Here is a 14,962-nt window from a genome sequence, read left to right on the forward strand (position 1 = left end):
TGCACTCTGGGAAATGTAGTCTGTGCTTGGACCCAGCCCGGCGCCGAACCCTCCAGGAAATTCTAGAGTTCGCGGAGATCCGTATGTACTTCCTCCAAGGACCGGAAATGAGCTCCGCCCAGGAGGCGCGATACCTCCTGGGTGTTGTAGTCTTAGTTCTGTTCGGTGGCGGCCAGCGCTGCGGAGACAGACCGAGGAATCGGAACTCTTTCTTCTCATTGGACACTGACCGCAGCACGCTTCTGCGCAGTCTGTGGTGGCGGCGTAACGCCTCAGGGAAAGGGAAGCGGGCGAAGGCTCGAACTGTTTCCTCTGGCTTTCAGTTTTTCTGCTGACAGGGTTGGGTCACAGGCGCTTCGCCGTTTGCCTGTGGCACGCGTACAGCCTTCCTATTTGCTTCCCCGCCCTTGGATCCAGCCCTGTGGGCATTAACGTCAATTATCCCACTCCGCCGGGAGTCCCCTCCGCGTCCCCTGGCACGGAGGCCGTAACTATGGAGAATATGGCGGAGGAGGAGCTGCTACCCCAGGAGGAGGAGGAGGAGGAGGAGGCCCAGGTCAGGGTCCCGACCCCAGCCCCGGATTCGGCTCCGGTCCCAGCTCCGGCCGCAGATTCGGCTCTGGACTCGGCTCGGACGCCGGACTCGGCTCCAGCCCCAGCCCTTGCCCCGGCCCCGGCTCCGGCCCTGTCCCCGTCCCTAGCCTCTGTCCCCGAGGAGGCTGAAAGCAGTAAGTGCAGACGGCCTGATGTCTCTGCTGCAGAGAAGCGAGAAACCGTGCCTCGCTGGGGAGTAGGGGAGGCCCTTCTCCGGGGTGGTTTTTAATGTGGAAAGGCAAATTTAGGGAAATGGGGGTGGGGGGAGGGAGGGAGGAACCAGAGAGGTAGGTAAGAAAGGAGTACAGACTGGAAAGGGATACTTCGATAAACCTCAAGGACATCATCGTGAAGGATATATGAAGGCCAGGGGTGATGCAGATAAAAAATACTAAACAATGAGATTATTAGTAGCTGTGTCTGTTAGTGCCTTTAGCAGTTTCCATCTCAGCCCTGTCTACAATAGTTAAAAACAACAACAACAACTCAACTGTGTTACAGGAACGCAGACAGCCTCTAAGATGCTGTCAAGATTTAGAAACTATAAAGTAATTTTTCAGTCAGGGCTAACACACACAGGTGAACTTACTAAATCTTCTGTAGTGTATTTTACATCCGATTAGAACGTGAAAATCCATGTCTTGCGTGGAGAAGAATCTGCTTAGTACCAGTTGAGCTTTGTACTTCATTCCATAGGAAGGTGATCCTGAAAACTTGATAGCCCATATTTTTGTTAACCGGATGTGTTTATATGCGTTCTGAGTGGTGGTTTATTTGGTCATACAGGAAACACAAGAATAGTAGTAAAACTCTAATGATCTTCTTAATACTTTGTACAGCGGGCCTAAGAAAAATTCAACAAGTTCTTTTAACAAATCTTGTGGTCCGTAAATTCATCTTTATACTCTTTCTGAGTTATCACTTATAAGAAATTAAGTCATGTTTAGTATTTCTAGGCCAATTTGGAGTTTGATGTATATAAAACAGTCATATTCTAAGAGATTTATTTTGCAGTTCTAAAACCACATTTAAGAGTAGCAAGAGCGAGCCGGGCGTGGTGGCGCACGCCTTTAATCCCAGCACATGGGAGGCTGAGGCAGGAGGATCTCTAGAGACCAGCCTGAGCTACAAAGAGAGTCCAGGAAGGACAGCCAGGGCTCTGGGTAACAGAGCAAACTCTGTCTTGCAAAACGGGGGGCGGGGGGGGGGGGGGGGGGGGGGGGGGGGGGGGGGGGGGGGGGGGGGGGGGGGGGGGGGGGGGGGGGGGGGGAGGGGGGGGGGGGGGGGGGGGGGGGGGGGGGGGAGGGAGTCACAGGAAAAAAAATCAGCCAGCAGCCCCCCCCCCCCATTTTCAGTCACAACTTCTAGTACAAAACAAGGCCTTTCTCACCCCACCCCCTTTTTTACCTACAGTCTGATGGACAGGGAGTTTTACACTGTTGAGGGAGTAGCTGCTGCCTTCCTGATTACGTTTAAATCAGAAGTTGTTGGTTCAGGAATTTGGGGAGTGCACTCCTTCACTTTCTCACCATTGTAATGCCTTACTATAGCAGCATGGTAGTGCGTTTCTGTAATCTAGTGCTCCAGAGACTCTTAGCAGGTCAGCCTGGGCTGCTTGAGAAGACATTGTCTCAAAGGCGTGTCCAAGTGTTGGAGGAAGGGGGTTGGAGATTGTTGCATATATGTGCTAAAACTTACAAATGTGTTGTTTGAAGAATGTGGGCTTTAAGCACACAGTAATCATTTTTTTAAAAACTTATTTTCAGATGATGTAGTTAGTCCTTTGAAGTCAGTCACAGCAGCAAGGCAAGGTGAAGGTAGGGAGTTCTGAACTGGAGTTGAAAGTTGAGGAAAAAGCAACAGAAGTTGTGAAAGAGCCTTCTAGTGTATTTGGTTCATCTCACGTAACAGCAGGTTTGCTTTCTTGATTATTAGCATGTTATAAAGAATAACTCGGCTGCTTGTTACAGGTACACAGTGATATCTTACCATGTTGAACTGGAAAGTGATTTCACATATCCATGTAGACATCATGAATTTTCAGACAGGCTTCTTAAATTTCCTTCGGTAGTGTGCTAGATCATTTTCAGTTTTCTTTTTTCTAACTTAGTAGGATCTCTCTTATTTTGTACTGCCTAACAAAATAGTCCATAGCATACCTTTATGCAACATTATATATCCTGTCGTGCATACGTGTCTGAGCTATGAAATGAAACCTTTTGCAATTTCAAATGTGGTAGTTTAGTTTGTACAAAGGAATTACTTTTTAGCCATTACTATCAGATCTAAAAACTAAAGATACTTTGTGTGTGTGTGCGCACCCGTGTGTGTGTGTGTGTGTGTGTGTGTGTGTGTGTGTGTGTGTGTGTGTGCGCCCCTATATCTCATTATAAGGTTTTAAACAAGGCCTGGTATGTGAAATGGCTCATGCCATCCTGAGGTAGGAGGATAATGAATTTGGAACCGTCACGGGTTCTCACCGGCACAGTGAGCTCCCATCAAAACAGTAGAGTAAAAAGATAATAATACAATGATATTTGTTATTCTTTGCTTTTGTTCAGAAACTTGCCTTTTGAGCAGAAATGTCTGATGGTGTTAGATTCCAGAATTAGTGATGAAAATGTGCTACTAAATTCAAAAAGTCTGATGGTTTTTAAAAACTATCTAACTATCTTTAGTGCCTTCTGCAGTTGACACTTAGCCACCAGAACAGGAGTCAAGTACAAGCACTGCCTTTTTATTGTTTACGATGAGAAAGACCAAAAAAGACCCTGACTAAGCTCACAAGTGAGTGGGTATACTGAGAACAAAGCTGGGAGAATGCACAGGCAGATGGCAGCATCCAAATTTTAATTTAAAAAATTTTAATGATTTATTTATTACGTGTACAGTGTTCTGTCTGCATGTAGGCCTGCATGCCAGAAGAGGACATTAGATCACATGATAGATGGTTGTGAGCCACCATGTGGTTGCTGGGAATTGAACTCAGGACCTCTGGAACGGCAGTCAGTGCTCTTAACCTCTGAGTCATCTCTCCAGCCCTTGAAGTAAAAAGTTTAAGGCATGTTGACTGAGCCTTGAGGTTTATTTCAGTAACTCGCCCTTTTTGGAGATGTTTGCCTGTCAGTTAGCATTACCTTGTCTGATTTATTTAAGCTCCCGCTTTGTAAATTCGCCTTTCCTTTGGAATGCACATGTATTCAGAACTAACTCTTCATTCTTAGAAAAAAAAAAACACCGCTCTACCAAAGTTCCTGTAAAAACATACACTTCAGTTTTCTGTGTTTACTTTCTCTTTCCCATTGGTTATCAGTTCTCTGCAGTTTTTAAAGATCAGGAAGGCTGAACAGTATGGCACATACCTTAATCTCAGGAAGCAGAGACAGGTGGATCTCTGGTCTATAGAGCCAAGTTCCAGGACATCCAGTTCCATACAGAGAAAGCTTGTCTTTAAAAAAAAAAAAAAAAAAAAAGGCATGGAGACTATGTACTAAATACAGTAGTCTTTTCTTAATCTTCCCAGTTGCAGTGCTTAGTTTAGTGCATTACTTTCATATACTCTTCTCTTTTGGCTCCTCCTTGGTTCCCCTGCCCATCTGTCCTGTCTGTCTGTCTTTCTGACTCTACTTTCCTGATCCTTTTGACTCAACTTCTCTTGTTTTCTGTATCTTTCCACTTGCTTCTAGATGACTTTTACTTTACTGAGTAACAGTTTGGGACTGCTTCTCCCAAACACGCACACCAGACCAAGAACATGGTCACATGGCCAGATATATTCTGGGAAGTTTAACTAAAAAAAAAAAAAAAAAAAGAAAGAAAGAAAGAAAGAAAAAGAAAAGAAATCTGAAAGTGAATGACTGAGACAAAAAGGAATGATTAAGAAAACTAAACTATATATTAATTGCATAAGAACTAACTTGGGCCTGAGATGAGGTGTCCCTGTGGGTAAAGGCTTTCACTGCCCTCCTAAGCCTGAGTTCACTCCCTAGAATCCACTTGGTAGAGAGAACCACCTACCTCAGCTTGTCCTCTGGCCTTCACACTCTTGCTCTGCCACCCAGACATACAAAAGAAATAAGTAAATGTAATTTTTTAGAAAGAGTTAATTTTACAGCCAGATGTAAATACACATGCCTTTAATGTCAGCACTCCGGAGGCGAGGCAGGTGGGCCTCTGTGAGTTCAAGGACAGCCCTGGTCTCCAGAGTTCCAGGACAGCCAGGGCTATTACACAGAGAAACCCTGTCTCCAAAATAAACAAAAAGAATTAATTTTAGATGATCCAGCTATTTGACTATATCCGTAACTGGTTAAGACCGCTTCTTAGCATTTTCTCTTTTTTACATCATTTTTCTGTAGGCTCTTCTCTTCTCATAGCATTATCAAATGTGAATATTTATCATAAAACTTTCTTAATCATTTCTGAGCTCCAGACACAAATTTTCAAGTGCCTATTGGGCATCATTACTTTGAGTAGTACATAAAACATACCATGATGAAAGTCAAACTTCCTTTTTTTCCCTTGTCCTCTGTCTTTCTACCAGAAGAGTCTCTTTCCTTCCTTGGCTGTTGCTGACGGCACTGTTCTTCACAGCCACATAAAGTCAGAATCTTAGGATTGTCTTTACTTTGCCTTCCACCCTGACTTCTATCCCAGGCTCTGTTCCTTGTTTCGTTCTCTGTTCTCTCCTACCGCTCCATTTTCATTTTCTCACCTTCCTGATGATCCTACAGCTTCCAGATACTTTCTTGAAGCCTTCACATCCAGATCATTTGCTCCCCCAACCCTGAGATGACTTCCTGTTCTCCAAAGACTAAAGGCTGAGCTAACTTGAGCAGAGTTCAGCATTCCTCTGACATATGCTTCCCTTGTGTATCTTCCACCCACCCTACCCACCCCCAAACATAATACAGTTTAGACAAGGGTTGGGAGAGCTGGAAGTTCTAGACCACTAGCTTTTTTGTTCATGGATTTCTAAGACTAGTCACCAGGGCTGGAGAGATGGCTCAGGGGTTAAGAACACTGGGTGCTCTTCCAGAGGGTCTGGGTTCAATTCCCAGCACCCACATCGCAGCTCACAACTGTGTAATGCACACCCTTGCACAGACATACATGCAGGTAAGACACCAATACACATGAAATCAAAATAAACAAATTATATGTAAAAAAAGACTAGTCACCATGTCTACTTAATTGAAATTCTGATTATAACCTAAGTTATGAAATTGTGTTCATGATTTGGGAATTCTGAAAAGCACCATTGTCGGCCACTTGCTGGAATTAACGAGCCATCCCTTGGTATCATATTACCTTTACATCTGACACTCATTTAATTTCACCTATTGCTGTTAAAAATGAGCGTGTTATTCTCTCGCACGTGGTTAGAGTGCTTTGAAGACACAAAACATAAATTGTAGCTGTCAAGCTCTTTTGTGCAGGATAGAATTTTGTTGTTGGGGTTTTTTTGTTTTTTGTTTTTGTTTTTGTTTTTTTGACATGGTTTCACATATCACAGGCTGGCTTTGAATATACATTGTAGTTGAGGGTGACTCTGAACTTCTGTCTTCCTGAGTGTACCCCTGTGTGTTAAAATTACAGGTGTGCACCACCATGCCCCGTTTCTGTGGTACTGGATGCTGGGCAAGCACTGTGCCAACCGAGCTCCACCTCCAGCCCTAGGGGAGAAACGTTTTCCATGGAATTACCTTGACTAAATAAGCTTTGAAAGCTGGACAGTACAAGTGGAGTTTTTCTCTGGAACTTTTGCACTCTGGAATATAGTTGCCTTTGTCTAAACTGAGTTGTAGCAGCCCCCGAGGGGAACTAGACTCTACACTATAGAAAGCAAAAGGCTCATAAGCTTCTGTATGCTGCGAATAAGTAAAATTGGAATGGGGGCAGGAAGTTGCTCAAACAGTCTTCTAACTCTTAAAATTTTTTCTCAGAGAGACATATCTCAATTCAGAGGCGGCTTGCTGATCTGGAGAAGTTAGCTTTGGCGACTGAAGGAGATGGTGACACTGCTGCTTCTCTCAATTCAGATAATCTGGATACAGGTATTTCCTTGTTGGGGCCTACATACACTCAGACTTAATTTCTGTTTTGTTCTTTTTTGTTTTTGATTTCTTGAGACAAGATCTCATATATTTTTGTTGTCAATGTTCTGTTTTTTCTTTTTTCTTTTTATTTTGAGACATTCGTTTAACTTCTAATGGGTTACCATCTTCACCTCATGAAAACAGTTTGTTAAGAATAAATGTATTCCCATTGAACTAAAACAGTAGTAAAATAATATCCTTGAGATTACAATTTCATTTTTAAGGACTGTGTTTCTATAAGGTGGTAATTGAGTTAGCAACAGGTTTTAGACATTCCAAAACAGTATTTTAAATCACATAGCAGAGACTGGAGAGGTGGCTCGGTGGTTAGAGGGCTGGCTGCTCTTCCAGAGGCCCTGGGTTCAATTCCCAACACCCACATGATGGGTCACAACCATCTATAACTCCGGTTCCAAGTGATCCAGTGCCCTCTTCTGGCCACTGTAGGCACCAGGCATGTCCACAGTATATAGACACACATAGGCAAAATGTATACCCTTAAAATAAAAATAAATAACAGCAATCAAAATTCCCTGGTATAAAAGGGAGGCAGCATAGTTGGTACAAAAGTTCTCAACTGTTGTCAGCCCTCCTGCCTCTGCCTTGCTGTTAATTGTTTCAAGACAGGGTTTCTTTGTGTATTCTTGGCTGTCCTGGACTCACTTTGTAGACCAGGCTGGCCTCAAACTTAGAGTGATCTGCCTGCCTCTGCGTCCTGAGTGCTGGGATTACAGGCATGTTCCACCATGCCCAGCGCTTAATCATTCTTTCTTTAATAATATTTTATTTATTTGGTCAAAAGAGCATGTCATAACATATATGTGGAAGTCAGAGGGCAATTTGTGGAAGTCAGTTCTCTCCTTCCATGTGAATTCCAGAGATCAAACTAAGGCTTGATGGTGAGTGCCTTTCCCACCCAGCCGTCTCATCTCCTTCTGGTCCACTACACTAAGTGCTTAGTTTTCATGTTTGTTTAAAAATAGGCGATGGATATAGAAATTTTAATGATGCTTACTCTTGTATTGTTCTATACGTAAGAGATATTTGCTGAATTTAAAATATCATTATTGATTTGCTCCTTGTGTATACTTTACTACTTTAAGCTTAAATTTGGGATTATAATTCTTGTTTCCCTGCTTATTGGTATGGACAGGGCAGTGAGCAGTGTGTGGGTCCTGGATATTGAACACAGGTTGTCAGACTTGGCAGCAAGTAAATGCCTTTACCATTAAGCTATCTTGCCAGCATGAGATTTTAGTTTTTGGACACTTTATCAGAATTGTTATTTGAAGTGTACTGTGTTACTATGTTAATGCTCTATTTTGATGCTCCATATAGTCTTTTTAGGAGCACTTCCTAAATAAGAGACTATATGTGTATTATATAAATGTAGTAATATGTAAATATATATTCAATGTATAAGTATATAAATGTAGTAATACACTCAAATTCAGAATATGATGGTTTTACCAGGTCCCTGATTTTGGAATAGCAATGTATTATGTTCTGTCTTCTGTTTTTCTTGCCCAGTGTTTAGGTTTCCCTCCCCGCTGCCAGAGTAGTAGGGAAGTACCATGGCAGATTGTTCAGGCATCTCTGCCCAAACTCTGCCCCTGCAGAAATGCCACAGTGTTGATTTTCATTCTAAGGTGCTGAGTGTGGTCTCTCTGACAAAAGATCAGCTGAGGGGAATATCACTTCTTGAATTCCTCTGTTCCTACTGGCAACAACCGTCATTAGCTAGCCACAGATAGCAGAGTTTCAAGGCTAGAAAATGGCCCTGTGTTTATATGCTGCAGTTCTTACGAAGGACATCCAGATAAGAAATAATTACTTTCTTTTCACAGTTAAGGAAGGCTTTACCTTGGAAGGGGATGAGTACATGGGGGTTCCCTGCTACTCTGCAGCTGGTTTTAGGTATTCATAGATGACACTCTGTGCTTTTTCTTCTTTTGAAGAAAACTGTCAAAGTTGCCCACTGTGCCCTAAGGAAAAGTTCAGAGCTTATAGTAGTCATAAGCTTCGTCGACACCTTCAGAATTTACACTGGAAAATCTCAGTTGAATTTGAAGGTTAGTATTTTTCTGCTTACCTAGAGTACATGAAATTTAACATTTGTTAAATTACAATTTTATTGTAGATGTAATTAAGTATTTTCACTTTGTATTATGATTTATTTTGGTTTTTTGAGACAGGGTTTCTCTGTGTCATTCTGCCTGTCCTGAACTCACTTTGCAGACCAGGCTGGCCTCGAATTCACAGAGATCTGCCTGCCTCTGCCTCTGCCTCTGCCTCTGCCTCTGCCTCTGCCTCTGCCTCTGCCTCTGCCTCTGCCTCTGCCTCTGCCTCTGCCTCCTGAGTGCTAGGGTTAAAGACATGCTACATCACTGCCAACTTAACTTAAAAGTGTTATTTCCACAGTCTTAGTTAGGTTCCTATTGTTATGATAAAAAGCAACGTGGGGCGGAAAGTTTTTTTCATATTACAGCTTGTAGTCCATCATCCAGGGATCCAGGGAAGGCGGGGCAGGAACCTGGAGACAGGACTGAAGCAGGGGCTGTAGACAGAAAATGCTGACTATGTGGGCCAGTCAGCATTCTCTCACTGAGTTAATGGTTGCTCGGGAGGGAAGAGACATTTTCTTCAGTAGCTTAGCCACTGGTAAGGTGCCCATGCTGATGAAAGCAAACCCTCCCCTACGCTCCTATAAATAACTAATGGTCATAATCTTTTTTTTTTTTAAGACGTAAGGTAAAAAGGGGCTAGTTGGGAAGAGGAAGGGATCAGCAAAAGTGAGATGGGATCAAGATATGATAATTTTTGTCCTAATTAGAAGGTTCTAAAGTAACTGGCAATATTTTAAAGGGAGGAATGAGACATGTGAGAAAAGCCATAAATGCTTGGGTTTCGGACTCAGGTAACTAGAAAAATGGAGTTGCCCTTATTGAGCCAATAGCAACTGCAATCGGAAAATATATGGGACGCAAGGCCCGGACCTCAACCTTAGGCATATAGAGCTGAGAATGTGTCAAAGTGGAGACATCCAGTATCCTATAAGGCTATATGAATGTGAAACTTAAGGGAGTAGTTGGGGGTAAAGATATACATTTGGGAGGTGTCAGACTGTAGATAGTATTTAAAGCCATGAGATGTAATGAGATGGCACATACAAATCAGCAGAAAAAAGCGAGCTGGAGCTGAGGTCTTGGGCAAAGCATTACAATAAAGGAGAGATAAGTTAGAGGCTTTGAATTAGGAAAGACTATAAGTTATTTCATAAGCAAAATAAAACTAAAGACATCTGGTTCAAGAAAATTCATAGGGACTGAGATATAGGTCAATGATAGAGTAATTCCTTAACATGCAGAGAGCTCTAAAATGTATCCCTAGAATTACCCCAAAAAGAAAGAAAGAAGGAAAACAAATGAATGAATGAATAGAAGAAAAGGAATAATGATTTGTTGTAAGACAGGATCTCAGATAGTCCAGGCTGGCCATAAGGAGCTGTAAAGCTAAGAATGATATCATTTTCCTGCACCTACTTCCCAAGTGAAGGGTTTACAGGCATGCTACACAGTATCTGGTATTTTGACATAGGAGTTTTGAGATGACCAATAATCAATTAAAATTCCTTAACAGGCATTTAGAATTCGGGGTCTTGGTGTCGAGAATAAGTTAGTTACTAACACTATAATTTAAGATTCCTTCCCTTAAGAGATCATTGAAACCATGAAAAAAGTTAAAGTTCCCAGAGGTCCAAGCCAGACAAATATCTTGGGTATAGGACAAATTTTAGGGTGTGGAGGGAAAAAAATCTGAAGATCAACACCCAAAACTTAGAATAATAAAATCAAAAAACAAAGTAAAGATTTTTGAACAGATAAGAAGAAAAGCAAGATCGTCTGGTGTGGTTATGACGAAGCAAAGAAGATGTCGCCCAGGAAGCCACGTGACTAAGAGCAGCCATCGCAGCAGAACTAGGAATTGAACACACATCTCTGTGTATATTGATATGTCTGCTTTGTCTTGTTTATAACACAAATGTTCTTGAAGTAATTATGTTACAAATAGAAGAATAATCCTAATTATTCTTTTTTTTCTCTCTCTCTCTTTGAGACAGGGTCTCTGTACACAGCCCTGGCTGACCTGGAACTCACTGTGTAGATCAGGCTGGCCTCAAACTCACAGAAATTCACCCACCTGCCTCTGCTTCCTGAATGCTGGGATTAAAGGCATGTGCCAGCATACCTGGTGATCTAATTATTCTTAGAAAATTAAAAATACAGTTACAACTTTGAGTGTCACTAGGATGTTTGATGAATGATAATAACACAGCGAGCCTTTGTCATTCTAGGCTACAGGATGTGCATCTGTCACCTAGCTTGTCGGCCAGTGAAGCCAACCATTGTTGGAGAGCAGGTAATCAGATGCTAGATTCTTATTTTTAAATTTAGATGACATTAAAGAAAGCAACATTTTTAAAAACTACCCTTTGCCGAAAGCCAGGAATCTAGTCTAGATTTAAAAATTTTAAGAACATGTTCATCAATATGGGTCTTTAATTGTTTTATTTTGGGGACAGAATCTTCTATAGCTCATACTGACCTCAAATTAACTATGTAGCTAAGGCTGACCTTTACTTCCTGAGTTCTGGGATGGTAGGCATGTGCCCTCACTTCCAGTTATACAGTACTGGGCATTGAACCCAGGGCTTTGTGCGTGTTCAAGTACTCTACCATCTTTAGTCCCTGTTCCTCTAAAATCTTTACCTCAGTGCTTTCGGGTGATTATAAAGGAATAATATAATATGTACAGAAAAAACACTGTTGATTTTTTTTTTTTTCATTTTATTTTATGTGTGTTGTTGTTTTGCCTGCCTGTATGTCTGTGAACCACTTCCATGGCCAGTGCCCATTGAGGTCTGAAGAGGGCATTAGGTCCCCTGGAACAGGAGTGACAGATGGTTGTAAGCTACCATGTGGGTGACAGGAACCAAACCTGGGGTCTGCAGCTAGTGCTCTTACCTGCAAGGCCACCTCTCTAGGCCTCATTTTATAGTTCTTTATTTCTGTTAGGTAAATTATTTTTATGATCAAAATGAAAATTAATAATTAATTAAGATGAAATTTTCAGTAGATAATTTTTGCCTTGGTAATAAATTTTGGTGAAGGACCTTCTGATATCTGAGCTAGTAAATACCTTCATTTTTTTCAATTTCATGTTCTTCTTCCCTCTGTTCACTTTTGATTTTTGAGACAGGGTTTCTCTGTGTAGTGTCCTGGACTCACTTTGTAAGCCAGGCTGGCCTCGAACATACAGAGATCATAATACCTACCTACCTCTGCCTCCCAGAGTGCTGGGATCACAGGCGTGCACCACCATGCCCAGGCCTGTTCTTCTTTTTAGGCTTAATTTTAAACACTCAGGAACCTGAGGAGTTTTTTGGCTTGACTTTTGGTTGTTGAGATGATGTCTCGGTATGCAGCCCAGTCTGGCCTTGAACATGCTCTGTAGGCCAGGATCGATTTGACCAACAAGGAATACTACCTAGAAGATTGTTTTAGTGACGCTACTCGGAAAACAATTTCTTAAATTCTGTGTGTGAGTGTGTATGTTTGTGTGTGTGTGCATGTATGTGTAGAGGCCAAAGAGTTTGACATTGGTGTCTTCTTCAGTCATAGTCCACTTCCTTTTTTGAGACAGAGTCTCACACTGAGCCTGAAGCTAACTGATTGACTAGGCTGGACAGCCATTGACCTCTAAGGGTCTGCCTGTCTCTACCTTGCCAGTTCTGGGATGCTAGTAACACAGCAACATAGCTGGACTCTCATGTGGCTGCTAGGGATCCAGGTTCAGTTCCTCATGCTTGCGCAGCAGGCACTCTATACACTGAGCCATTTCCCTAGCTCCCTACTGAATCCTCAGTGGGAATTCTTATTTTGGGTCTTTCTTCCTTCTTTCTTTCCTTCCTTCCTTCCTTTCCTTCTTTCTTTTTCTGATAATAAAGTGTGAGAGAAAGAGTGTTCCTTAAGCTGTAGATGTAATCCAGTAGCATAGTACTTGCCTAGCATACGTGAGCACCAGGAAAACGAAATAGAAAGGTACCAAATCATATTTTTTAATATGATTGTCATTTATTTTAAGAAACAATGTAGTGTTTTTATTATCCCACACTAGCTGTGCATCACGTAAGTAAGAGGTGCTAGCACTAAAGACACACACTAATAAAGACTCACTAGAGTAGAATAGTATTTTGTTTCCAGATATAAGAAAAATTATGAAGCTAGGATTTTTTTCTTTTTTATGTAAGTAAGTGTGTGTGTTTCTGTGTGTCTGTGTGTGTATGAGAGAGAGAGACACAGAGACAGAGACAGAGGGAGGGAGGAAGAAGAAGAGGAGAGCATGTTTCTTCTGCAGCACACCTGGGTAGGCTGGAGGACAACTTTCAGGAGTCAGTTCTCTCCTCCCACCTGGATTTCAAAGATTAAACGAGGCTGTACTTGTCCACAGCCCACATTCCTGAAAAACAGACTGCTCACTCTGTACCTAATATTCAAATAGAATACTGGACTTGGCCCAGATTTTCAAAATAATCTAAAGAGCTGGTTGCTAAGTATGGATATTGTTACAATTAATCTGTGTCCTTACAGTATTTACATTTATTTCTATCTGCATGAGGTCAGTACTCTAATGGCATGGTAGTGTTCGTCTCTCTCCAAAAGCACAAGCTTAGTGGTACTGTTGGTAATTTAAATCTGTCACGGTCATACAGGGAAACTGAGTTTAGTAGAGTATTTATACCAACAAGTCTACAAATACTTGGCATCAGGTCGTATTTTCTAAGAAGGCCACTAAGTTAGCAGCAGTACTGTCAACATCAGCATCTATAAAGTAACAGTGCAGTGATTTACTGAACAGAGGAATGGGAGCAGTAGGAAAGCTAACTTGTGGCCTGCTGTAACAAAGTATATATAAGCATCACTGATGATGTTATCCTTTCAAATTAACATCTCCTTTCAACTACTAAATCCAGTACTCACTCACATAATGCAGCTTGGAACTTGCATCTCATTGCCTTGGTAACCTGTTTAAATTAAATGCTCTATTTGATAGATATCCAGTAAATTGGGTGCCCATTATCATTGCATCATTTGTTCAGCAACAATCACCAGAAGGACTGACATGCTAGGGCATGTTAATCGCCATGTGAATAAAGGAGAAACTAAATCCAGGTATATTGCTGGTAAGTTAAGCAATCTTGTTAGCATAATAATAATTAGCTCCTTAAACAAAATGGTCCAGTTATTCTTTCTACACGTAAGCAATTAAAACATACTGATTTAACTAAATAATTTGATTGACAAGTAATCCATTACTTCACATCTTTTCTATGAAGTTTCCAATAACATTCAACTATCCTCAACAGATATTAACAAATGTTATAAGTACTGCAAATGACACTCATGCCAAAATAGGTTTCTTAATGAGTTTAGAATTATCTATAATGAAAAATTATAGAATTATAGTCATACATAGAACTGTAGTACTAGGGCCTCTATTGCAGTAACTGCTGTACTTATTTTGGGAAAGGGATACCCAGAATACAGACCTTTATTCTGCAGGATGCAAAATGACAAAGATTAAGTTAGTGCTTAGGACCAGGAGCATACATTTCATTTTCTCACAGGGCATCATTTGCAAAGGCTGATTTAAGGCATGCCTCTTCGGTGAGTATAGAAAGGCATACAACAGTAGAAAAGGTTGATAGTACAGAAGGGGAAACATGAGGGTATTTAGTGTTCTGAATATAATATTAACTAAAAAAGGACAAATAAAGGATATGATTATTTTTCCAAATTACATGTCTTATTTATTTAGTGTTTATATATTCATATGTTTTCACATCAATATTCCATTTGAGTTTATAGCTAAAGGATTATAATATATACTAAATATAAAATGTTCCTGTCATTACTTAATAGCCCTTTGAATGCAGTATTTAGTTTAAAAGTGTAATTATGGGAAAGTGGGGCCCACAGGTTGCTTAATGGGTAGAAGTCCTTCTGTAGATGCCTATGAGCGAAGCTCCATCCCTGGACCCCCAAGGTAGCAGGGGGAAACTGACTCCCAAGGCTGTGCTTAAATTCAATATGTTCGGAAAAATACTGAGATTCTTATTCAGCCAACTAATGGAAAGCAAACATATAAATACTCAATTTCTATAATATTACAAGACACCCCAGGCCAACCTGTGAGAGCACCATATAGTA

At 41.3% G+C, this 14,962-nt stretch overlaps 1 protein-coding gene across 1 annotated transcript in view; it reads left to right on the plus strand.

Annotated features, from left to right (window-relative positions):
• Positions 1-210: 210 nt before the first annotated feature.
• Positions 211-14,962, plus strand: part of Trmt1l (tRNA methyltransferase 1 like) — a 32,594-nt gene continuing 17,842 nt past the window's right edge. The window contains exons 1-5 of the mRNA XM_051147561.1: positions 211-728; positions 6,540-6,650; positions 8,651-8,764; positions 11,047-11,111; positions 13,806-13,935. Coding sequence (XP_051003518.1) covers positions 494-728; positions 6,540-6,650; positions 8,651-8,764; positions 11,047-11,111; positions 13,806-13,935 — 655 coding nt within the window. The 5' untranslated portion in view covers positions 211-493. The remainder of the gene's footprint in view (positions 729-6,539; positions 6,651-8,650; positions 8,765-11,046; positions 11,112-13,805; positions 13,936-14,962) is intronic.

Source organism: Acomys russatus, chromosome 6, assembly GCF_903995435.1.
Source record: "Acomys russatus chromosome 6, mAcoRus1.1, whole genome shotgun sequence".
NCBI lineage: Eukaryota > Metazoa > Chordata > Mammalia > Rodentia > Muridae > Acomys > Acomys russatus.